Source organism: Thunnus maccoyii, chromosome 22 (genome assembly GCF_910596095.1).
Source record: "Thunnus maccoyii chromosome 22, fThuMac1.1, whole genome shotgun sequence".
Lineage (NCBI taxonomy): Eukaryota > Metazoa > Chordata > Actinopteri > Scombriformes > Scombridae > Thunnus > Thunnus maccoyii.
Window position 1 is genome coordinate 4,453,755 of NC_056554.1, and position 26,923 is coordinate 4,480,677.

The 26,923-nt window shown below is 41.7% G+C and overlaps 1 protein-coding gene and 1 long non-coding RNA gene across 9 annotated transcripts in view; one reads left to right on the plus strand and one right to left on the minus strand.

Moving 5' to 3' along the window:
- The window catches only part of LOC121888950, a 29,704-nt gene extending 25,578 nt beyond the window's left edge, over window positions 1-4,126 (plus strand). For 2 of the 5 annotated variants that reach the window (XR_006093385.1, XR_006093388.1), the window contains exon 5: window positions 1,497-4,126. This is a non-coding gene — a long non-coding RNA (uncharacterized LOC121888950). The remainder of the gene's footprint in view (window positions 1-1,496) is intronic. The other 3 variants (XR_006093389.1, XR_006093386.1, XR_006093387.1) reach the window with 3 other exon arrangements.
- The window catches only part of nrxn2b (neurexin 2b), a 716,836-nt gene that overhangs the window by 6,684 nt on the left and 683,229 nt on the right, over window positions 1-26,923 (minus strand). For 3 of the 4 annotated variants that reach the window (XM_042400576.1, XM_042400577.1, XM_042400575.1), the window contains 3 exons: window positions 25,484-25,573; window positions 12,475-12,800; window positions 5,390-5,468 (listed from right to left, as the gene is read on the minus strand). In XM_042400576.1, the coding sequence (XP_042256510.1) occupies window positions 5,390-5,468; window positions 12,475-12,800; window positions 25,484-25,573 (495 nt within the window). The remainder of the gene's footprint in view (window positions 1-5,389; window positions 5,469-12,474; window positions 12,801-25,483; window positions 25,574-26,923) is intronic. The other variant, XM_042400578.1, reaches the window with a different exon arrangement.

The following is a 26,923-nucleotide window of genomic DNA, read 5'->3' on the forward strand; positions in this document are numbered from 1 at the left end:
GGGAAAAAAACCTGTTTCTTCATATGTACGACTGGATAAACTGTTTATAAATGCTGCATTTGCTGCTGTCTTTCTCAAGCAAAGTGATTTATTTTGACACAAAGGGATGATACCCTACTCATATCGTGTCTCACTGAGAGTCACACACCGGCTGCAGTCAAAGTCACCTCCCTACAGCTCCCCGGCACCTGGATCGACTCCATGAAGCTGGCTGGATTTGTTTTTCTTGCCAGCTTGGTGTTTCTGCCTCACTGTGGTATAAATCACAAGCTGTTCAGGAACAAGAGGCAAGTCATGCACAGAGAAATCTCCTAATGGAGAGATATCAGAATGCACTGCTTCCCTGCTTTTTACATTTGCCTATCTGGACCACTCCATGGTCTCTATATCTTTTTTTTTTCTTTTTTTCCACCTGTTATATTTTTTCACACTAACCTTTTATTTTTTGGGTGTCTTTGTTAGATGAAAAGGTCTTAGAATATAAAAGTTATAGAAAATGAAGTTTAAAAAAAAGAAATAACTAGGTTAGGTGGTTCAGACAAATTGCGCACCAGTGTTTCTCCACCATGCTCCTGGGAGAAACTACGACATTTGTTTACGGTTCTTCAGATTTTGAAGTGTTGAGCAGAAGGACACCCTGCTGAGGAAACAGTAGCACCAGGAAGAAAGAACCTAGCCTTCATAAGTGGATGCTCTGGGGCAACATCAGATTTTAATTATAATCAAATTTATTAAGATCTCACAAACAGAGATCGTTTGCAGCAGGTCAAATTTCTAAAGTAGGGAAATTCTTTTTGTTTGTTTGTAAATGACAAAATGCACCATTTACCAGTTTAAAGCAAAGTGGCTGCAATGAATGTGAATAATGTTGAATAATGCAGTTTTTGATGTGCACATTTAACAGCAGACTGAGAATGTTATGTCTTTAGAGCCAACACATAATAACTAATTCCCCTGATTTATCTCTATGAAAGCAATGATCCCTACTATTGTTACCCAAATGCATCTCCAATGACAAAGTAGTATATATATTATAACACTGTTTAATAGAAAAAATAAAAATAAATGAGTATTGAATTAATATATATATTTATTATTGATTGGTGAAATTACATTTTGATTAGTCATGTCAAGGTTTATTTTTGGTAAATTATGTAATTGTTTATTAATATTTAATTACATGATATTTAGTTAGAAAATCAGTACAACTTTGTTATATTTATGTTATTCTATTTTAGCTCATTTTTATTCTATACAAAGCAATATTCTTGTGATATTGCCTTGTGTTTCTTTTTATATAAAGCACTTTGAATTGCTTGCCTTGTATTAATACTCAATATAATCAACAGTCTTTGTTATTATCAGTAATTTTATACTTTGTCAGCTACTTTTGACATTTACAATTTACACAATCTGTTAATTGCAGTTATTTACACAAATATAACTAGTCACCTCATTGTTTGTGCAATCACTAATCACTGCACTTTTTATTTCAGGCAGAGCTGAGGCAGGGCCCGAGATGTGGCATGGATTGGACGACTGAAATCTGAACTCTGAAATCTTTCTGGGGCAACAGGATGGTGTATTGTTTCGAGATCATCCAGACAACGCAGGTTCAAGCTACTACACTGCAAAACATCTAACCTGTGCAACCCCTGCGATAAACCTGGGGCTGTTTATGTGTGGAGATCGATCGATAAAGAATCTCACTGACAAATATCTGACACCCAGACCCATCAAACAGTGTTGGTTTGATCCCATGCGTGCTCTGTGTATGGAGGCTCAGAGCTGGGGTCACCCCTCATCGGTCACCCAATCTCTTAGTTGCACTCCTTGACCTAAAACGAACATTCGCAGGTCGACTCTATAGCATGTCGTCTGATGAATTATTGAGGATCTCCTCAAAGCTCTGATCTTGTCAGAGTGAAACCGATATAGCACCTACAACATCTTGGGACTGATAAGTAGCTTGGAGGTATGAAAGAGACAAAGAAAGTGAGGTAGTGCTGAGGTAGAGAAAAGACAAAATGAAATAAAGAGATAAAATGAAAGATTTCATGTGCAGGGCTCATTGGAGAAATGACATTTGTTGTTTCTCTGAGAAGGACAGTATCTTCAGTTGTGTGTTATTGTGAATACAATTACTGTATGCACATGAGTTTTCATCTATGTGTGTTAAATGAGTTTCTATGCAAATGTACATATTTCTTGGTGTATCTATACGAGTGTGCACGTCATCACTATCCCCAGGACATGTTTCATCTTTGTAATCCTGGTTCCCACTTCCTATGTCTTGTCGCTCTTCTGACGGGGGGCTCATTAACAACACTGGAGGATCCAAAGCAAAGCTTTAATTGGGTGATGTAATTAAGGCTCCCTAACAAAGTCAAAGTTTAATTAGCCTGGTGGGAAAGGCAGGAATCATTCACGGGAATTTCACTCTCAGTTTTGCATCCTCTCCTCCACTTCCTCTTCCTTCTCTCTTGCAAGCTTTCTTTTTCTCCCTCTATCTCTCTCTCCTCTCCCCGTTTCTTTGTTCTGCTTTGAGCGCAAAGGAACGTGACACAAATCTCGATGAGGGTCAGTCCTTCACAACGCACTCCTTCCAGGTCTTCTCCTACTCATCTCTTCCGCGGGTCTGGGTCTCTGTCCTCCCTCTCTGCGTCCAGTGCTTTGTCTGTTTTGCATCCGCTCTGAGTGTTGACACTGTTGCTCTAGTATCTGAGCTTTTCACATGGACGCCCTCACACTAGTCCACCTAACGAGTTCCAAGTGCTGTGACGAAATGCAGTTGTAAGAAAACAAGTTGTCGTGAGTTGTAGTACTACAGCTGCAGGTAAACACATCTGTAAATGGGATGGAGCTCCACTGGCTGTATAGGAAGGAGTTGTATTGATCCCCATGCATTCACAGCAGTCATATCTCGCTAGGCTTAATAGAAAATCCACAACTGCGTGGCATTTTTCCTCCTTCCTGAAGGCAATTCGATAACACAGAGCCGCATTCTCACATGTAATTGAAAACACTGGGAATTGGTCCTATCATACAATGACGACTACGGGCCTGTGTCTGTGCAGCAGTGATGGAGAGGGGACATGTTTTGCGGACAATGTTGATTCTTTTCTCCTTGTCCACAGTTTTCACCGAAGCTTATCCGACCCTGCTAGCTTGCCTCGCTGGAACTCTTTTGGCATCTGGAAGGTGCGATACGGAGCATGTGCGTGTGCGCGAGCGTGTTTGTTGTTTCTCAGGAGAGACGGCTGCAGAGAGAAAACTTTACACCCACAGAGCGAGAGAGACAAGTGTCTGTCTGGAAAGGTGAGCATGTCTGCCACTGTATGTGTGTGTTTGTGTGGGCATATGAGAGAGAGAGAGAGTTGTGTTTCCCCATGGGAGATTAAGCCTGGGCATAGCATCCACCACCGAAAAACTCTCATTTCTCCTTTCGATAAGAAGGGAATTGAGTCTCTATTTTGGTCCCAACCACATACAGAGAAAACCGCAGGAGAATGCTACACTTGAGTTTCTCAACAGAGGTTCAGATCAGTTTGTCCTCACATAAACACTCCGATTGCTATAATCTCCTGCTATTTACAGTCTAACATATATTCTATTCATATCGCTAATCTCTGTTCCCAAAAAAACTTTTAGGAATGGGGACTGACAGGACTTGTGCAATGCTTTTCATAAACAAAGACATTATGCTGATCCTAACTCTTTTGTTCTTGTATTGTTCACCGCGTTTGTTCTTTTATTGTTTAATGATGATTTGCTCTCCCCTCAGGACATTAGAGTAGATTTTGGGCAAATCTGACCTCAATGTTGTATAATCCGTTGTGGAGCCATGCTAAGATTAGTGATACATTTTCAAATACAGTTCTTTCTATTTTGAAAAACCCTTTGAATGAGCTCATAATAAGCTGTATGTTCTCTCTCGCTTTCTTTCCCCAACAGCAGTTGCTTTCAAGGATGGGTCTGGGGCAGGATGTATGAACAATGCTTATGTGCAAAAAGATACAAAGTAAATATGTCTAACTTAACTAAAAGTATACTGAAGACCACGTGTAAGCATCGTTTCTTAAAGAAAGCCAGTTGTGCTATGGTTGAAATAAACAACATTTTTGAAGTTTTCTTTTTCAAGTCTCTGTTTCTGTGTGTTAATTGTTCGGATGTCTCTATATGTATCTGAAAATATGTATCATTTGAGTATTTTTTTAAAGGAAAATCCCCCTCTTTTCTCTGTAAACATTAAAATACTTTTGATACTCATGCTGAACTTGCGACTGTATACATACATTTATTAAATGTCATTTGAGGTGACTAGTTAACCCAACTGGTCATTTAAAACGGCTTTCGAGGGATAGCTTGCACACATTTGGATCTAAGTTTGCAAAAACACTGATTACATTTCCAAAAGAGCCTGGTTGAGGTTTGATTCATTCATTTCTCAAATGTCCTCCTCATGAACATGGAATCTAATAATAAGGGTTAGGGTTAGTTTAAGTTGCTAGTATATTTTACTGATTGTGTTTTTTGCAATCTAAACAGCGATCTCCAACATTTATAAACTTAATTTTAAATGATGACTTGTGCCCCAGGTGTTATTAACGCGGTTCTAGAGGAATGATTTCTGCTATTTTAATCCCTACAAGTTAGAAACATCACAGCCTGTATACTGGCACTGTTTCAATGACAGGTTTTATTCTTTTCATCTCACCCACACCAGACTCATTTAAATCTGTGAAGCCATTTAACAACAAAAATCTCATCAGAAGGATAAAATGTCATGTGGCGTGTGGTGTTAAAAATATATAGGAGCCGTTGCTATAGAGGTAGCAGTAATTTGAATCCCATTGCTTCACTGTACATGGTTCTTGGCAGTTTCCAAGTATGGCCAACTTAATAGAGCTAGAAACCACAGAGGCAGGGAGTAAAACACATGGCCTTTAACTTCCACCTCCTGTCATGGTGTCAGAACATTGCTTGACCCGCTGTTCACACTAACAGTGCCTCAGCCACCGAGCCTGCCAGGCTACAGCTGTGTGCTGCACAGAACAAGCTGTGTTTCCACGTTGAAACTGTCCTGCCTTGTTAAAATCGGGGCAGGAGATTGGTGCAACAGCTGGGTAAATGCCAGACACTACCACTTGGCTGAGCAATTGATGGACCACGGTGCTGTTGACTGCCTGCTGCTTTGAAAACCAATAAGAAACGGGGTTGGAGGGTACACATCTGGCCAATCAGAGCTGCATATGGAGGGCTGTGCAGTCACAAAATGTCATATAAAAGTGGAGAAGGAGATATAGCACTGCTCTAAGTCCTACTTTATTCCGCACTTTGTTTCTGGATACCAAGTACTAAGAACACAGAACTCTCAGAGTTAACTCACCATTTCCAGGCTCACACTCCTCCAAATCTTCGTCATCGCTAGGACACTCAGCTGATGCTACCAAGAGGTCATCCGCATTCTGGAAGAACAGAGGCAGGGAGGGAAAGGAGAAAGAGTCAGGACACATTGTATTTGTGTATTTGGACACATAGAACATCTAAGAGGATTAAGCCAGGCTCCGTCAGCTATAGTGAAGGTCTCTGGCTCTGCTGAAACCTACTTACACACAAGCTGATATAACCAAATTTAAAACAGCAAACTGAAAGTAAATAATCTTTCATTGGTTACAACATGAAGATTTATAGTTGAACTGTTTGGTAGTAGCAGAAAATGTGTTGAAAATACGGAGGTGGTATGCTTTATGAGTAGCACCCATGTATATTATGTAAGCAGAGACATGAAGCTTGAAGGAATCCGCAGTGAAACAAACCTTTCTGACCAAATACAAGCCAACAGAACAGAGAGGAGTAGCGTGTCTAAAACTGTAGGTATCCTCCATTGTGTGGGCACAAAAGTCAGACACTGGAAGCTCTATTGCACAACTATTGAGTGCTACCCCAACAATATTCTCTATCAGGAATCTCGCTCTCCATGACCCAGCCTGTAAACATTTCTCTACAATATTTGTACTATGTGATAAAGAAGACAGTATACATGAAGCCCACCTGTTAGTGCAGGGTTTAAAAGTACATTAGGTACAGCAGGCAGGGGTCTCGAGATGAAAACCGATTAAATCTGACAAGGTGGTTCCAATTTGGTGGCCAGGGTTTGTCCTCACTACTGCATGACTCACACTCACTGCATGTCTAGACACCCAAACCTCCCCCTCCTTGCTTCTCAGCCTCTGGTTGTTATTCAAGATAGGGTCATCCGATAGAAAATGGGGGGCTTTTATCAGCATAATTGATTCAAGCGCCACAGTGCTACGCACAGTTTTCTCTCTGTTATTAATCCAACACCTGGGTGTAATAATTTATTAATTAGATTGTGTGAGTTGGAGTGTGTTTCCACATCACCTGACTCTGTCAAATGGGTCTAATGATCCTGCTTCAGTTTCCTGGCAACATCTCCATCAAACATACACTTTCATTTTTATTCCATCCATGCAATCGGCTGCTTCACTCTTCCTAACTTGATAGTAAACAGCACATAATGAATCCTAAATAAAATGTGCACTTCTTTAAATTAAGCAACGCAGACATCAATAAATGCCCATGGCAGGGTTTTTACATGTTCTTTATGAATGAAAAAATGTCAGCCTCCAGGAGTTATCACGGTTGTAATTTAGTGTAACATCTGTGAAGCACTTGTAAACCCCAACCCCACCCGCCCCGGACATTCAAAACAGGCTTAAACCACAGTGTTGAGTGTAATTTATTGGATGGAAATCTGTTACATAAGGCCCACTAACCCAGTGCACTGATAAATGCTGAAGGAGAGCTGAAGGAGCACTCTCCAAACTCCAGTTTGACCTGGTCAGAACTTTTCTCATCAGTCTCCAAGTCGAATCCACAAGGAGACAACTCTGAAACACATCCATCCTGACAAATCAGAGAGAGATCACAAACACCTGGGAATGCTCTCGACTCAAGATGGCAGCAGTAAGGGCGTAGCTTGTGATCTTAGTTTTATAACATCCTGACACCAAATTTGGGTCAGAGCGAGACAAATGACGACTCCAACTGTTTCATGGAAACCCACAGTATCAAGGGGTGAAGGAAGGAGAGAAAAATCAGACCCCCACACACACATCAAAAGGTAGATCTTTTATTCTAAGCATCAAAGCGCATTATTCCACTATGATCAAAGCTACAGCGCGCGGCGGGTAGCTCAGAGCTTTTGGAGAAATTGAAATTTGGGTTTCCGCTTGCTTGCTTTCCGCCACCCTGGCCTGTCTCCTGTCTCCGCTGTATCTTGCCGGGTGCTGGGGATATTCATTAGAACGCCATATTTCCTGTTAGCTTTGCCCACTGCAGTATTTAAAATGCTATTACTACTGCATGTTTGTTCTAGCACAAAATTACACCACAGGCTCCATAGGATGGATAATTAACTATTCAAAAGGACTATATATATCTATATGTGTGTGTCTATGAGAGAAAGAAATCATGTAGACAGCATTTCTTCATGGGACTATGACTGTGACTAAAATAACTGATGCAAGGTCTAGAGGTTAATTTCAAAATGTACTTTGCTGCGGATCAGTGATTGTCTGTATAAACTGTAATGTATAGTGTTAAGATACTGGTGTGAGCTGTAACTGCAAATTAAAATTCCTCTCTCCCTCTCTTCCCTCAACTCATTTACAATCTTTGCTGCTGTTTTTTTCTGTGGCAGTCATATTTCTAATGGCTTATTATCAACATCTTGGCTCTAGAGGATAATACATAATCCAAATAACCATTAGTGGAATATCAATTTCCTTCAGTATACTGTATGTTTTGAAGGTAAATCAACCATCACATAACCAAAGAGTATTAGGGCAGTCGGTTTATTAGTTCCTATCAACTTCCTCAACACAAAATGAAACTACCACCAACCAGGTAAAATCAAAGCCGAGGAAAATAATCAGCATGAAAAATGAAGATTAAAGTTATAATCTCGAAGATTTTAATTTAAATGAATGTCTGTTAAGTCTCTATCGATTGCTGAATGAGGTAACACAATGGTGATTAAACCGATGGTCCACTGATGAAAGCTCTTGCATTTGCAGTATTACGATTATTACAAACTAGGTGTCGGTGGCGACTTTCCTGCCACGCATTCAAATTACAAGCGATGCAGTTAGTGACGCGTTTTCCATCACCCAGTAGTTGATCTGCCAGAGAGGGTAGGCGAACCTAACGCAACACAATCGCTCTTTAGTTCGCTTGTGCTAGCGTGACGTCACACAGCGGGGTGGAGCTGCTAGTCGCTGTCTCTCTCCTCTGCTCCACTCTGTCTGTTTCTGTGTCATTGATGTATAAATAGCTGCAGGTCTGTGCGTCTGGCAGAGCTCAGCTTTGCATGAGTGGCCAGTGCAGTCATCTGTGGTCTGGGAGATTGGGGTTTAAGACCTTGTGTGGGAACCCTACTTTGCAAAACAGTTTATTGAAGAACACTTATTTTAACACTTTACTATCCTAAAATTAGAAGTGTAATAAAACAAAAACAGGATTATTATGCCTACTTCCACATTTATTCAAATACAATTTTGCTGCCTCAACAAATACAAATACTGGGCTCTCTGCACATCCCTAACAGCAATGAGGTCCAAAAACACACCTGCAATTACTGCTTAATGCCGTATGGTGCCACCAAGAGTACGAAACAGAGATCTTCAAGAACAGGTTTGGTATTGTGCTCAATGAATGCTGTTTCCTCGAAAAAACAATTGAGCCAATCAGAGCTTTGTTGATAGTATTAAAGTAGTACTTCACCAATTTAGCATTGCACTCTTATAACAATGTACAGTTTTTAAAGAAAAGGATTAAAATTGATGCAGCAGAACCAGAGATGTCTTCTTTTTTATTCCATGCGTTGTTCTTCCTTGGCAAAACCTGGTGCCCATTACTCATAATTCTACTTGACTGTTAACAGTTCGGTCTGAGATTTGGGGGTGTTATGCTAGAAGCAGCTAATGTGGCCTCCAGCCACTAGCCTCAAGCAGAGATGAGGAGCGGGCTACAGAGGGCTGGTAACTTCACTTCTTTCTAACTCACACATTTTTTACATTTTCAAACTTGAAGTCGTTATAGACACTTATTTATCAAACTTTGTGCAGCTCCCTCTGGAGCCACAAAAGGCATACAACTTTTTTCACCTGCGCCCCAAGACCTGTAAACAGACTTTGATGTAAAATCGGTGGCGTTCCTTTAAAAAAAGCCATGTCATCTTCCTGTGCCAGAGCCAGAAAAATGTCCTGGGTTGACTTACAGAAATAACAACTCTTAAATCAGTACATATGTGCTCAACTGCTCATAGCAACTACGGCATCTGTATTGACTGACAACAATTTTGACAAGATGGAAACGACAGTCACTTCTGATTGGTTAGGGCAAAATAAACCTCCCATTAATTTGTCATGGGCTACTATTTCAAACATTTAATTTGTAAAAATGAAGGTAACCACTTCTGGAGCTTGCAATGTCTGTTATATGATAAAGATTGTTTTTGTCCTCAGTTCTGACTGACAGACTGGCCTTCAAAGACATAGTTATCTGTAAGCACTGAACCTTTAATTTAAATATGAATATCTTCAATTAAATGTTCCTAAACACTGTTTAGCCACCATAAAAGAATTTACCTCTCATACTGCTGCACATATACTGCACAAACCTCAGCCATTTACAATGAATATCTGTGATTTTTATTGAGTTTGAGCTATATATAAGTTTACAGTTTCAATACAGGGTTTGCTTTTCCTTGTCTGTTCAGCTACGATACACACTGCCGCTCATGTTAAATCCTCATTTTTTCTTCTATTTATTCCAAACTGCTGTTTCTGCCATAAATATAAAAACAAACAACACTTCCTGTGCACCACAGGCTTTTTCCCAGGACAGACATAGCAGACGCCAAGTGTTTAGAAGAGCAAATATCAAAGATTTCACACACTGTCTGGTGCCTCTCAGCTGTTCTAAAATCAATGAAATCCACAACCTTTCATGACTTTTCGCTTAATTTTACTTGACTACAACTGTGTGTACTAACAATTTTTCCCTCTCTTCAATGCAGCATCTCTGTTTTATTCTTCCTTTTCATTGAGGGGGCCAGACTCTCAACACCACTTAGTAAATAAGACAAATTCCAGAATAAAAAGTGCTGTGTGACACTGGTACCATCTGTATGAATGATCAGGTCTGCATTAGGGAACTATACGCCCCAATTATGCTCTTATGTTTGTACATTAAAGTATGTGGATGAGTGACTCATTGGTAATGTCTATTCATTTTCAAGCACATGTCCTTAATGCTATTTTGAGCTATTGTGACGATACACCATGTTCAGCTAGGTACATAATAATAAAGACGACGCTGTTTAAATGTGTGGACGCTTACTGGAGAATAGATTCTTGGCAATAAAAAGCACTCTAAAGGTGGAACTGTGCCTTTTTTATGACAAAACATAAATGTTAGTCAGCAAAGGCAATACACATTAAGGCTTGTAACAACAGAGAGACAGAAACACTCAGAGTCCTCTGCTATCCTAAAATGGTTCCAGATAATTTATCAAACAGCGCTGTCTATGGCTGCCAATTTCACATCACAGATCGCTGCTGTAAAAGCTTGTTATAAGCTGAACGCGGAAAAATGTTTCCGCCAAGAAGTCTGGAGGCCAGAGATATGATATTGAACTGAGTGGATGGCTACATGTGACATCTTGGAGTCAGGTTCCATTGATCTCATGTTTAGAGAGAAGGCGCAGAAACACTAAACCACGGAGCATTCATCCAAATAAGTCATGCCAGCTGGGCACGCTGGAGACAATGTCTGTACAGAAGCTTTGACTGACCTCTCAAAGTCCTCAATTCTTCCTCGCTTGTAATTACATGGCAACAACAACCATGACTAAAAGCAAGTGCTGGGGTGAACATTTTTGAACATGACCACTTTCATATCTTTTGTCAGCTGGCATCAGAGCACTACTTTGAGGCTCCATAAGTGACTTTTACAAGAGGAAGACAAAAAAAGTACCAGCAAAGAAACAGTTGATGCAAAACTAACATTCTGATTTTCTTTGAACTGGTTGTTTGCAGTATAAAGTGACTTGAATTGTGCACTTGTGCCATCAACAGCCTCACCTTGACTTCACCATAATTGGCACCGCCGCGTTTATTCAAAAGGAGGCTGATAGGACTTTCAAAGGAGAGAATCTGCTATGGTTTGAGATGATGATAAAGGGACAAAGAGTGAGCTGGTCTAAATATATTCTGAATCTGCTGATCATGGTTGTCAGGGATGAGCATGAATACCTTTGCTGACTGATCTCAGATAAGCTTCTGTGGACATGAATAGCACTAATGAACACAACAGAATAAGAGAAATGCACTGGTAATTGGCACCTCGCCTATGTGTTTCCTGTGACATCAAAGTTCGTTGGACAGTTGAAGTTTAAAGAAGAGAGCTTTCAAGTAGTTACATTACCAAGTGATTGCAAAGACAGAAATAGCTGACATCATGTACATCCTGCATAAACATGGAAGAGAAGCTTGCATCTTTTGCTATGCAGCAAGGTCTTTTTGCATAACACACAGATTGTAGTGAATGATATTGAGCGTGAACTGGAGCATATCCCCCCTGGAACACATGGAGCCTGTTATCAGCTCTTTTTATGAGAGTGGTGGGCCTGCATGACCCACCTCTCCCGTCTCACAGTATGTGGGCAACAGTGTTTTCCTACTGTTTGCTAATTATTGCTTACTATGATGGTGATGGCTGCCTTTAGCACATGTGGATAATCATCAGACAGTAAATCACAGTCTTTCACACATGTATGAAGGACGGTCATAAATATAAGCTTATAGCACCCAAGTTGTTGTGCTGTTACTCCCCTCCCTCAGCCTTTGTCGATCGGTCTGGATGTGCTGTAATTCATAGCATCCTACATGTCTAGGGTTTATTCGGACATATCTTCTCCGAGAAAATCAAAATTGCAGTGTTGATTGGTCTAATAGGATGAGCCACACAATGCTGTTATGTAACTCGCTCTCGGGCTGAGGGCTGTTTGAACATCTGAATATGGCTTTGAGCTAACAAGGGGAGGCACACAGAAAACACTCACGCTCAGGCCGTGACTGTTTGACCTTGCTGCTGACGTATGATTTCGTTTGAAATGCACATCTACTTGTCCAAGCAGGGCCATCTGGTTACTTGGCCATGCTGTTTAATCTTTCAAATATTGTTTTCAGCACTTTGAGATTTTGGAGGAACTTTAGAAAGCCAATTAAAAGTAAATGGCAGTGTTCCATCACAACGCACTGCACTAAAACATTTCCCCAGCTCAATGACTCAAACTGCAGTCCTTTTTAAGATACAGTTTGTTCTTTTAGCTTCTTGCTATGAATCATGTAAACAAGCTTGGATTACAAACTCTGGATTGCTCACCTGTGTGACACTGTCCCTCATGGTGGGCGAGCGCTGTTTGCGGGTGGTGGTTGTGGCCATGGTGGTGGTTGTTTCCATGATTGTGGTGGACATATCAGCCAGCGGGGTGGTGGAGGTAGTGTCAGTAGTGAGCACCGAGGGCACGTCACCCACCAGCCGCAGGTTACCCTGGGTCTGGACATTGGGGTCGCCCTCGGCTGCCAGTTTGAGCACCTGCAGACCGTTGTAATACAGGCCTGAAATCTGGCCCTGGAAGTGGCGCCCTTTTTCTCCACCGCCACCGATTTTGATGAACGCCTGGCTGTTGAAGATGGTCAGCTGGCGACCTGATGTACAAGAGACGAAAAAGGACGGACAGAGAAATGAGGGAAGTGAAAGGAAGTGAAGGAGAGAGAGACAGAGAAAGAGAAATCATGGAAAAAGGGGAAGAAAAAGAGAGAGAGGGCAGAGAGTACAAATCAGTCATGGTCTCTGGGTGAGCTTGCACATGAAACACAAAGCAATACACAGACGCAGTGTGAAACAGGGGAGATAGAGGGACTGTTTCGATCACATGGGATTTCCTGGGTAACACTTTAGAGAGCCTGGACCCTGGCTTGCTGCAGGTGCAGCCATTATGGGGCTGGGCACGTGCCACTTTCTCAGAGAGGCAGCCTGAATCTGGCAGTCAAATAGATTGCAGGGGCAGTTGCGGCTTGACCCTGAGACTGAAGGTGCACAGTGAAATGCATCTCATTTGCCCTGAAATGGAATATATTAGAACAATGCTGGGTCTGTGTCATTGACCTCCAATGCACCTGAGCTGCACAATGATAAAGTACCTCTGCCAGCAGAAAAACTGTCGCCCCGCTCTGCCATCCAAGGGGGGAAAAATAAGATCCTCATTGGAAGGAAATGTTTAATTCAGCAGGGGCTGTTTCTCTCTGTGGTCATTACTATTCATCTGGATGGATAGATGGATGAAGGGAGGATAGGGTCGACCATTTAACCAGGGTCCAATACTAATGTGTTACCAGGACTTGTGGTGAAGGGGTGGAGTGGGGGCGGTCTAATGGGTGTAGTTTTTCTCCTTGTATTTTATTCAGCTGATGTCAGTTTAGGTTTTATTTATAATTTTTCTTTCTTGTAACCCTGCTCTCCATGGACGCATCCCACCATGGCACTTGAACTGATGCAAACTTTGACCCCTACGATGACTCGTGTGGAGAGGAGGAAAAAGGAGAGCAGAGTGGAGGGTGGGGAGTGTTATTGTGGGATACTGTTAGAAGGAAGGAGGTTAAAAACAGACTTGATGGGGTAATTATTTAGAGGAGAAGGACAGGAGAAGCCAAAGAGCTTTTTTTTATGGATTAATCAATCCCTGTAAGGAAAGAGGGAGCGTGTTTGTTTGTGAAAGGAATACTACACTAATGTGTGCATTTGAGAGTGAAATATAGACTCTCTGGAGATGGCAGGCTATGGACTTCTGTAATGAGAGACCCCTCTGGCCTGATGGGAGTGTGTATATGTGCATGTGTGGATGCATGTATGCAGATTTATTACTTACACAGGTACGGTACGGGAGAGTATGGATGCTATTCAATCCAGTGTATTTTTGCATTTGTGCATGTGTAATTGTGTTTAATAATGACAAATGAATCCTCTGAATGTCTTTTGAATGTTGCTGTTGTTTTCTATGTGGGACATACTCCTACCTATCAGCATAGCACAAGACACTGGGGACAGGCCCGGGTCTCATTTGTTTTCAATTAAAAGAGCTGAGAGGGTGCTTCATCACTGTAATTATGATTTACTCTCAGTCTATATTGGTACACTCGATTTGACGTATGTGCAACACCAATGTGGGTGGGCTTATCAGAAAATAATGTCTATTGATGCACATCCGTGTGGGTGTGTGGGCGTAAAAACACATGTTCAGTATATACGTGTATCAGTATGTTTTCTAGAGAAGTGCTTGAGAGATAAATATATTCCACTGAGATGGGCCATTACACATGTCATCCCATTATTAGATCATTAGGCCCGTCAGGGGCCCACAAGGGACCCGGCTCCCATCTCCTAACTTTATAATGATGAGATTTAATGTCTGGCATATGCACTGTAGACACTGCTGAGTCTCACTCTATTATCTCATCACTGAGCATGTTTGGTGTGGGAGTGATATTGCAAAAGAGGGGATGGGAGAGGATGGCAGGGACAGATTGTCAAATTGTGGACATCAGCAAATAAAATACAGAAGAATAACCATGCTTGTGTATGTGCAGAGAGAAACTTTCAACAACAAGATCAAGAACACAGACAGGATCACATTCAGAAATGCACAAAATCAGTCTCAGCCCACCTCATAGCCCCCTGTATCACTCTTCCAGTGTCCTTGGCAAGAGGACATGTACATACACACCCACACGTTTGACCAGAGGGTCTCCCATTTCACACAAGCAGCCCCAGTGGGCCCCCACTCTCCAGTGGAAGGGTCATGGAGTACGGCAGAAGTTGAGGACATACATCATCTCTGTATTCCTGAAAGCTATCGGTCCTCTTGGTTTACCAAACAGCTCAAGTTCCTCTAGAAACGGCCGACTTTCCTCTGTGTGTGTATGTGAGCAGCATCTCCACATTAGAAGATGATCTGTTCAGACAGGACAGTTCACTCGGAGGAGTTAAGTGAATTGGTGTCACAGTTACACTCCGAGCCAGTGACACAGTCATAAGTAAGCCATATTGACAAGCGGCTTATGATTATGATGCAGAGTAGGGGGGATTAGTGATACCTCCAAAAGTCAGTGCACATGCATTGGTGTATCGTTACATATTTCTTAAAGAGTCCAAGCATCCATGGCCTGTTTAATCCTGTATTGCTAGTAGAGCTTGTGACAATGTCCTCCTTCATAAAAAAAGTGAGGGAAGATGAGCCTTGAGTGCAGGAGAGCATTGTGATGGCCATTTATGCATTCATCCCATCTGAGAAAGAGACAGAACAAGAAAGAAGAAAGGTGCCCTCTAGACTAGATGAAGGGGAATCAGTGTTTGTTTTTGTAGCTGTCTGGTCAGGATGAGACTCTAACAGGCCCTGATGAAGTTATTGTTTCAGGGTCTGCCGGGTCAAATCAAAAGTGACATGCGGTTTTAGAGCCAATTTTGGCGGCGGCCATGAGTGGGGTGAAGTGGAGGGGCGGGAGGGTAGAAAAAGCAGACCCTGCATGACAAGCAATCACAGCGCTTAATATGACAGAGCTGGATGTGGCGCTGCAGCTGAAGATAGGGTGTGTGTGCGTGTGTGTAATAACTTATGAAATATGTCAGTGAAATGACCTTTATGTGTGTGATAGCTGGCCTTTTCAAGTAGTGTCTATATGCCCAACATTTATTTACATACGCCTTTCTCTTTGTGTGTGTGTGTGTGTGTGTGTTTTGACAGCTGTGTGTGTGCAGTAGACAGCACAGCACACGGGGTTTTCATATTGATGAGAGTCTATTGGACCAATTTGGTGGGATTGGGTGCCTGCTGCCTCGCCTCCCTCCCCAGAGCTCTTAAGGTGATAGGCATTTAATGGGCAGAGGCTTTGGTATGGGAGGGGCTGGAGGGGGGTGAGGCGGTTGGGATGAGTGGGGGTGGCAGGCAGCCAGCTACTCATTATAACAGGCATTCACAGCCGTACACAAAGCCTTAATTAACTGCAGTGCAGAGTGTGATGGTCAGGCTTATGCAGTGAGCTACTGCAGACACTGAGCTGAGACTCAAGCTTGATACATCTATCCATGTATCTGTTTGTCCATCCATCTGTCCGTCTAGTAGCACTGGGCAATACAACTAAAAGGTAAAAATCGAAAGTTTATTCAAGCTCAGGCACAATTTTAATTGATTTCTTCCCTGCAAGTCTAAAATACGATTAAAACAACAACACAGTCAGAACATCAGCTTGCTAATGTGCTCACAGTGGCAATGCTAACATGCTGATGTGTAGCAGACAAAATGTTTTCTATATTTATTATCTTAGTTCAGTGTGTTTCAATGTTTAGATTTGCTAATCAGCATTCAATACAAAGTACAAGTGTGGCTGATGTGAATGTTATTTCAGGCATTTATTCATAAACCAAAGTACTGGATGAATTACAATTTTGACCTGATGATGATTCTAGATGGAAAGTCAGGGCCATCAAATTATTACAATTCATGCTGAAGGAAACATGAATGTCTGTGCCAGATTTCAGGGCAATCCAACAAATAGTTGCTGAGATATTTCAGTCTGGACCAAATTAGTGGATTGAGCAACAATCACTGCTACCCATAGCATGGCTGCTGCTAGCATGGGTAAAAAAATACAGGCTACCCCTTACAGCTAAGGACTGTCAGGACCAGAACCTTTACTAATAGAGCAAGGACACCCAGTTAATAATCAGTTTCTGCACAGATAGAGCAGAAAGGTCAGCACACTAATTAATCTGCTCCTCCTGTTCATTTTTCTTGACATCAGCCTAATATCTGCAGACAGCTAGTTAAGCTAGTGTTAGCTACCTGGCTACATGACAGGGACAGGCTGAACAATGTAGAAGCTGCACATTGTTCTGTTGACTGCCATGACTGCACTTCTTGTAATGATATGATATCTTGTCAACAAAGTGCATCTTGTAGATGTGCTTGTTTGGATAAACTACAAGGCAGCCAAAGCCAGCGAGCCACCTGGAGTCACGACTGTCCCATAAACTGTAGCATAGCTAATGATGGGACTGTCATGACTCAAGACAGCTCATGTAGTCAGCTACATTACTTCTTGAATTATAATAACCTTTTTGTGCATGTTCTGACAACGTAGACATTTTACACATAGTGCAACAGTGTAAAATTGAAAAGGAATAACTCAAATTATTTTGATGCACCGCTTATCTATCTTATCTCTTGTCTATGTTATCCCTCCATCCAACTGGAGGTGCTGGGGATTGAACCACCGACCTTCTGATTGGTGACTTCCTGAGCCACAGCCACCGAGTAATATGGAAAGCATTAAGTAGCACACAGTGCCCCTCAAACTTGTCACAACAAAGTGAATAAAAATAGCTCTGGATAATGAAGGGATATGCATAGACACATGTTGGAAACTGAGAGTAAAGTAACAGAGAGTGGAGAGGCAGCATGAGAAGGACTGAGCAGTAAAACATATATTATACTTTAAGTCATGTAAATCTCAAGGCTAAGTTGTCAGTGGAGATTGTTGATGTTTGTTGATGTATTTTTTTGCCCATTTCAAAGGTTTGTAGACTAGAAATAGTGCTTCAGAGGTAGTGCAGCTTGGTAAATCTTTGCTCTTTCCTACAGTCGTGGAAAACGTGTTATCCTGGCTAGAAGCTGTACGCTCGTTGCTGCTTAAATAGGGGATCGGGGTATAAGAAGGCGGGAATCATCTGCAATCACGCGCGCCTTTGGTTGGATCACCCTGGGGGGGCTTAGTGGCTGATAGCCTAGCAGGCGTCATGGAGGAGTGAGAAGCGCTCTGACTTCGATTACCTCGCCGAATCATTGCGGTAATGACCCCTGCATGTCACAGCATCTGGTGTAGCTGGGGGAGAGAGGTTATTTTTACATTTATAATGCACCGTGAAATGCAGCGTGCAGTGCAGTGCCCCCCCCCCCCCATAGCTGGCAGGAAATCAATATGAAGGGAGACTACTGTACATCCTACACAGGCCTGTCATTTTCTAATGAGACTGTCCTCAGTAGTGTCCCACAACAGAAGATGTACAGTAATTGTAACAGAACTTAACTGTTTCAAGTACATCAATCCTATTAAAGAAACTGGTATGTGGCATGTAATTAAGTCCTCTTTTACAGGCAAAACTGACCATAGGGCTGCTCCTTCCATAGGAATTACCTATTGAATGCCTGCGAGAGAGAGAGAGAGAGAGAGAGTGAGAGAGAGAGGGAATGAGAGAGAGAGAGAGAGAAATGACAAAAGAAGAGGTTGGACTGAGAGAATCGGGACATGAGAGATGACAGGAGGGAGGCAGGATGACAGACGAGTATGACAGAAAGAGCGAACCTGCATGAGGATAGAATGTCAAAGAGACAGAGTGAGGGCATGGAGGGAGGGATGGAGGGAGTAGATGATAGGCTTGATAAAAAGAACAAGTGGAAAGATGCAGTAAAAGACAGTGGCTCAGGAAGATAAAGATGTACAGTAATACACATGAGTAAGACGGCAAGAAAGAAGTAGAAGGAAGAATAGTGAGGTAGTAAGAAAAATGAAAAAAAAAAAGCAGAGGCACAGGACGGTGCACTGAAGTGCTTCCCGTGCAAGGGATACTGAATGGCTGGTGAGAGCAGTCAAGTGAGTCAAGTGTAGCCAGCTAATCATATGGTTAACCTTGTGGTAATGACAGGGTTTTATGATATGTACCTGTCTTAGTGTGAGGCCATAGCTTCCTGCTGCATGTCACACTGTTTGACCAGAAAAGAAGCTCATATAGAGGACGTAGGTATATATAGCACAGGAATAACATGCTCAGCTTGACGAGCTGTCAAAAGTGCTGGTGTGAAATAGACGTATTTTGAGAAAAAGTCAGAGGGAGACAATGTAATCTATACTTTTTGTAATACTGAAAAAACTATGTACTTTGTAAACTGATTGGTTTAGACTACATAACAATTCCAGTTGATCAAAACTGGTGTCTTATTTTTGTAGAACTGACCACCATTTCTATCAGTTATGATAGATGATATTCTCCAAGTTAATTGTTGAGATCTGGGAACACAGCGACAATGCTAAAAAGTAGTCAGAAATGAACAGTCAGTTGATCTGACAGGTTTTAAACAAATCCTAATTTAGTTTTATTTGGAACAGAAAAAGGTGGACAGTCCCAAACTGTCCATTGTATACACCTATCAGTTCACAGAATGACTTCCTGGTTCAAACATAGTTGTATGTGCACACAGTTTTCCTGTGTAACTGTGAACACCCACTGATCAAGATGGGACTTGTCAGATGTGATCTATTTTCTATCTGACTCCAGTGAATTGTTTCTCAAAGCATTGTGGGACAGCAGGCGACGCATCACTGACTAGAAAAGCAAAACTCTAAAGGATTGAAAATTTTCCTAGAAACCTTGTAGTGATTTCACAAAATCTACATGCTTGTGATCATTGACGCCCACAGTAAATTGATTTCTTTGCTTTCAGTCTTTCATGAGGTAATGAGGGATTTGAGGAACAATTCAGGTGCGCTCACTCAGGTTTGTTACCTCCAAAAGTAAAGTGGCTGAACTTTTGGCTTGGACTTCATAGAGTTGTCACTGTGTTCCCAAGTCTCAGCAATTATTCTGGTGAGTGTGTTCATCATAATCCATAAAAATGATGGCCCAAGCTAGGAAAATGAGACGAAAGTTGTGAACAACTGGAGGCTCTACCTGGTTGTATTGAGATTAGTCTTCATCTATTAACAAAGTTTGAAATTTTATGGATGGCTGACTTTTGTCTGATCAGTCAGAGTGGCTTTACTGTACTAACTGTCTGTATTCTATCTGTCATGGGAAATGTAAAAGACATCACTTCCTGTGTGCCTGACGATTTTTCTAACAAAAGACCCAACTGCACATTTAAAAGCTTTTATCAGTTGGGTACAGGTTGCATCACACTTTTCTGATGTCAGTTACAAATAGAGGACAGAATATTATTGAGATGACTTCTTCTGGGAAAAGTGAACTGCCTTAGAAGCTGTTGCAGTAACAGGAGTAATAGCAAGTATCTAGTTGCAGCTTTGCATCGTTGCACCATCCTCGGCTTTTTTTCTGAACAGAGAGAAATGGCTTGTCTCAGATGAGCTGTGGTCGGTAATTACTAGCTGAGCTGAGCCAAACAGGGGAGTGGGCTGGGCTTGGGCCACGCTCGGCTTGCTAATGCACAGATTGCTTGTCGGAGGCTGTGAAATAATGGCTGTACGTCTGCTACAACCCCCAGAATGTAGGTGGAGAGGAGGGCAGGGGACGAGGGCTTGTGCTCTCGCAAGGCTTAGCCCCTCCCCGGCTGTGAGCGGCAATCACCTGGAGGAGGTGATTGCTGTAGGGAGGCAGAGGAAGATTGGAGTGGGGGGATGGGGAGGTAAAAGGATGATCTCAGTTTACGGTGGATGGGATATGAAAAGGACTGCAGCTAGAGAGAGCAGCATCTTTCTCCCACCACCCTCATCGTTACGCCTCTCTCATCCTCCTTCCACTCCTGTTATCTTTCAGAGAGGAAGGATGCCATATGGTTGCAAGGAGCTTCTATCTGAAATGTTTTCTCTTAGTCGAGTTGCAGGGTGGGAGGGATGGCCCACAATTCACCTCTGTCAATACACTACTTTGTGATGTGCAGAACAGAAAGTTGGACCATTTGCACACAGTCTTTATGGGTTTGTGTTCACAAAGCCCTCATGCGCCTGCAGAATTTCTAGTATGTGTATCAACAAACAAGAACTCCCCCAATTTCCATTTTCTTCTCTAAAGAAAAAAAAAAAGAATAAGGAGGGAGAAAGTCGAAGAAGACTGGAGCACAATGGGGGTGGGGTGGGATGCTGACAAAGTCGATTATGAAGTGTTCCCAAGTTATCTCCTCAGCACACGGCTCTCTTTGGTAATTAAGAGCGTTTTGCTATTTTACTCCTCAGAAGTTGGGCTGGTTTGGGTAGAACACTATGAATTAATTGTGTTTGACAATGGAGATGAGGGGCCAAATGCAGCATGAAGTTAAGACTGAAAGCCTTGTGAGGCAGTGTGAAGCCCTGAGGTCCTTGAAGACAGCTGAGGGCGCCAAGATTGTGGTGGTAAATCTGCAGGACTCAGATGTGTCTCTATCTCTGATCCTATATCTGTACGTAGATCTTAAACAAGTGATACTGTCGAGGGAGAGACACAGAGAGAGATAGCATGGTGGTTAGCAGGGGACAATCTTTTCTCTTTTTATTCACTCCAGCTGTGACTGTGCTGTTTTTAGGCCATTTCATGGTAGGGGACCATGAAATAACAGCAAAGTGTCTCTTCATTGCAGCTACAGAGCCCCTTTCTAGCTACTTTTCTGCTCATGAGCAAGCATGTTAAAATTCAAACAATTTCACCCTACTTCCCTAAAATATGGCCATAATAGTGCAGAGGGCTAAAATGAGAAAACAAGATAGTAAGTCAGCGGGATATGAAGCTCATCATGGGGGGCTGAAAGAGACTCAAACAGATTTGACTGTGGCCTGATGTGAGAGAATCTCTGAAATGAAGCTGGAATCAGGAATAGCAGATCTGGACCAATGCCTGGCCTGGAGATGTTGATTTGGGTTCTGGCCCCACACCAAGTGGGAGGACTTGATTGCTTTCGATTAGGGAAAGGGGGAGCTCACACCACACCATTAAACACTGAACATTAAACCTGGTTGTGGAAGCTTGCTTTTTAGGCCACAGAGACCTGGTGTCCTACTGTTCCTCCTCCCTCTTCCTTCCTGTGCTCATGTAGCTCATCTCAGAGCTTGATCGTCCTGCTGTTGGAGAGCTCCAGAGGGATAGACTTCTTGCCAGAAGAAGATGTAAAGCTCCGATTCTTTGGGGAGCTTTATTCGCATCCTTGCTCATCTGCTAAAAGGGAACAGCTAAGGGAAATTGATTCTTGCTGGTTATTTGTAATCTTTATTTTTGAGTGGAGCTCCCTGATGACATCAGGAAACTGCAACACATTGTTATTGTTTCTAAAGAAACAAACTACACTGACGTAGGGAAATGCCTGTGAGGTTTTTGGTGAAGGATGGCAGCAGTAGTTGAGGAAAAAAATAAAGGAGGATCTAAGGAGAGACAGGAAAAAATAAAAGCTATGAAGGGCAGATAAATAGCAGAAAACCTGGGATGACAGATCTATCATGAGGAGAGAGAGAGCGATGCAAGGAAAAGAGGACGCATCTGAGTAAGTTTTGGCTTGGATGGAGCTGTTGAAAACTTTTGGGACTCTGATTTTTCCCCTCCATTGGGTCCCTGTAATGGCTGCCATTTTGGATTTAGTCAGCAGGCACAGAGTCAGCTAGAGATGTTCACTCTGATCTGCCTCACACACAGTAGGGGAGATGGGATAAGGGCTTCAGAATGAGATGCGGTGACACAGTGCAGCTCTCTTCTAGGACACTGCTGGCTCCAATGACTTCCACAAGTGCACGAGTCTTGAGATCAATGATGCAGTTCTAAGACCAGTGAGATCTGAAAGACGTGGAGGTCTTTCATGCTTGTTGAATTTTACAGAATTGACAAAACATTAAAAGCACAGAGAGAGGAGACCCATGGGGCTGATTGTTTTGTGCAGTCTGGCCAAGAGCTCTGAAGCATGTTAAGACCATTTGAGGCATTAATGAAATGAAGTCGCCAGAGACTGGAGAGCAAAACACAGCCTGGACCATTACTGGACATCTATTACAAGAGGAATGATCCAGGCTGTTTACCACACAACGCTCATACACCATTCACCCTGCATAACAAAGGACATACAGTACAGAACATTTAAACACAAAAAACATATTCCATTTCCTCAGTGGTGAAAACAATAAATGTTAAAGGGACCTTCATTGAGTTCTTCAAATATATTTTGTTTGAATGATCCAGAGCAGGTGCGTCACTTTTGAATTTGGTGTTCAGTTATTTGCTTTGTTTTAACCCTCTGAGTTTTGCAGTACAGGGATGTGGAGACAAGGGGAGGAAGTTGCCACTTGGAGATTTTTGTCTTTTAGTAGTAGTTAGAACTTAGTTAGCTTTTTTATTTAGTTTTTGTCTCGAGCGATCGCTGCTACCTGTCCAAGTTCTTCCAAATACTGACATCCAGGTCCAATTGCAAATTGCAATTTTCAAATGTTAAAACATAATTTATAACAGGGTTATAACTGAGGGCTCTCTGAATTTGTTACCAGCAGGGCAAAGCTGGAAATTTGTCAAATTGTTTCAATTTTCAGCTGGCGGTGGAAGGTGGGGTGTCATGAGAGAAGCCCTCAGCGGTTAGTGTGGGTGGAGTTTGATTTGCTGTTAGGTGGTTAGATTCTGCTTAGAGGTCTCTCAGCTTTAAGTTCTAGCCGCTTCCTTATCAAAGCAACAAACAGCCTTTAACCCTTTGAGCTGGGAAATGTCCGCTAATCCCCCTCATTATCTAGACTGATATGTCCTTTATGCAAACAGTATCTTATAAACCACTTTGCCTCTTTAGTCCATGACGTGTGTATGACATTTCATTAACACACCCAATCAAATTAACAAATAAGTTACATATTTCTGAATATGCGCCCTGATCAAAGCCCCCACTTGAGGTTTGATGGAGATTATTTGTTTATTTCGTCTTCCCACTTTATCCCAATGCTCTCATCTAAATGATTGGATACAGACTCATTTCAAGCTATAGAAGAAAGAGAATAATACATTCAGTTTCACTCTCTTTAGAGTTTCATAGCATGCACAAATCATTTCATAAGTGGGTAAGTCATTTTTTATTGATCCAGTTTTTCATTCAACTTTCATCTCCCAAGCCTTTTTAATTCTGATTTGTGTCCTAACTACCCTCAGCAGAAGTGCATTCCCTGACGCACCGGAGGAGAGCAGAGAAGTCAGTTTATAGGAGCTCGAGATGAATGCAAGGATTGTTTTGTTTCCATGAAATAAATATGCAAGTGCTTCATTTATCTTGTTTGTCTGATGCATTAATACTTTATTTTGCTCTCGGAGACAAATTTTATCATCTGAATTCATCCCTGCATGTGTTATCGTTGACACTACCGTTTCAAAGGAGCCCCTAGAGCTAATTGGCTAATGTTTAAAACTCTTAATTCATAATCTCAATACATCTCTTATGCAAATGGAAAAGCTAATGCAAAACTTGCTGTAAAGTCTCTAGCTTTGGACATTCTGATAATCCACACAAAACCCATAGATTCTCATCTCTACATGGTCGATTTTATACACTAAATACTCTAGTTACGCTTCCTTGATTTTCAATCTACCAGACTTCACAATACGCACAGAAGTGCATGAGAAATGAGTGTCTGCAATGCTTTCACTGCAACACGGAAACTATTTTGGGACTCAGCTGCATTTAACTTTCTTTCAAATTAATTTTATTCCAGTCTTTTTTTTTTTTTTTTTTTTTTTTTTTAAAGAATCAACCACCTTCAGCAGCACAAACACACGGCACAAGACAAAGACAAAGAGGTTGGGACATTCGGCACTCAAAGGGTTAAAGAGTCATCACTTTGATGGGACCACATTGGATGGTCTAGTTATGGCTAGTTATGCATAAATGTTGGGCGGAAAGTGGCGCCCACATGCTGCAATGAATGTAGATTAATCACTGAACAAACTACTGAACAACAGTCCCTTTAACTTTTAGTGACTTCCATGGGGGGGGGTTCTGTTTCTTGAAAATCCAGTTATAAAGTGATATATATTTTTTTGTTTTCATGAGTGATTAAATATAGTCAATGCAAGTTCACATTCAGCCAACAAAAGACACAGGAAAGAAGCAAACGTAATCAAGAGTCTATTTACATGTGGTCAAGTTATTAAGGGGGTTATGTCGGGTTATTTGGGGGTTAATCCTCTGAAGAGATGCAGCCCCAGTTTAAGGTGCTCTGGATATGGTCCCCTGGATATCTGCACCCCAATGCTAGAGGATGGTGCTGTTATGTCAAAACATTATACTGTAGTTTATTTTGACTGCCAATTATTACACAGCAAGCTGTAATGTAACAATATGTGATTGAAAACAACAAATCTTCCGACAATGTCTTATTGCCATGTTGTTTGTTTCGTTTTCATACTAATAGAAATAAAGAATAGTTGAAAGTGATGAGTTATGATATATCAGCCAATCATTATTTGGTTTGTTAGATTTGAGGATTAGAGAGGGGACCTACAGGTCTGTTAAAGAGCCAAATCACATTCAACCTTGTTGCGTGGCACTGCACCTCCTCCAGAGTGGTGGTTAACGGTAGGTTAGGCGGTTAGATCATTAGTGGAGTTAAAGGGATTTTATTACCTTTGTCGAGTAGCCACTCGTCAACTACCCGACCGAGTCGGTATGGGATTCTTTGTCTAGCAATAGCCAGGCGCTCATTATCAAAGTTCCCTTTAAGAAATTTGGAGAAGACAAATTAAGAGAGGTTACAAAAAATCTGGAAGTTGAAAGGTTAGAGGTTAGAAGGGCAACATGGCAAATGTTTAGCAAGTTATGTACTTTAAATCAGCTTTAGTTAGGACAGGAAGAACTTGAGGATGTGCTTTTGGGCTGGTTTGTTTGGTTAGGCAAGTTAACAGCATTCTAGTTACCTTGAGTTTAAATGATTTTTTAAGTTAAACAGATTTATAAATTATTTAGATATAGTATTGCATTTGTAGAATTGCTAACTTATGATAGCTATCCGCAAAGTCAATACACTTTAAAAATGCATTAGCAGTAATGAAGTAAATTAAACTAGAATCACACACAGAACCAGCAATCATTGAACAACAGAATTATTACACTGTGGAAGAATAAAGCAGAAAAAAAAAGACATTTCAGTGTCAGCAATAAACCATTGTTATTTCACATGAGCATGAGATAATCACACAGTACTAAAACACATTTCATGGTTGCTTCAAGGAAGACATATTTTAGTTCCCGTTTCACACAAAGTCACTGATTAGCAAATCACCACCTCACAAATCCGACAACAGGATGGCATTCTGCCTGTGCTGCATCTGTTGGATCTGACTCTTCTACTTCAACTAAGGCAAAAAGGATTTAGTGAAACTGTCAGCACTCTGTTTTTCTCAGGTTTTTTTCCTTATGCATTAATTGAACACTTCTCAGTGGCACTTGGCAATTAGCATCACTTCATCAGCGTGTCAAAGAAGTTTCATTGCCGCTGTGCAAACTTATTATCCCTCACTTCACTTCAATCAACCTCGGGGTCATGCTGCGTACATCTCCAACACCGTCAACAGAGACAGAGCTGGAATTAAGGAAGATGAGGGCTGATGGCGGCCGGGCTGGGGCTTTGATGAAGTCTAGTGTGGTGGCAATGTCAGAGGCTTAATTAGGAGTTATTGTCTATGTCAAACAGCAATATTTGCAGATTATAGGCTAAAAATCAGAGAGCTACGCTGGCAGTGATTTCCAAAAATGGGGTCAGGGAATCCCAAGGCGTCCATGAGGAGGGACAAAGTTCCAGGGGGTTCCCAGAAAATGAAGAACATGCTATTATCACTATAATTTACTGGAAATTATCTAATTTACAACACGCAGGTGTGAGAAATTGAATCGAAAATGTGTATCTCTCCATATACAAGGTGACACGATTCAACTGCAAGAGTGTTCACACCAATGAGCATGTGTTTGAAGTGTTTTATTTGAACTCTGGAGCACTTAATTACCTCCCACTAACCCAAGCACCTAATAACTCACATAAAGCAAGCTACTTGTGAGTTCTGTTTACTC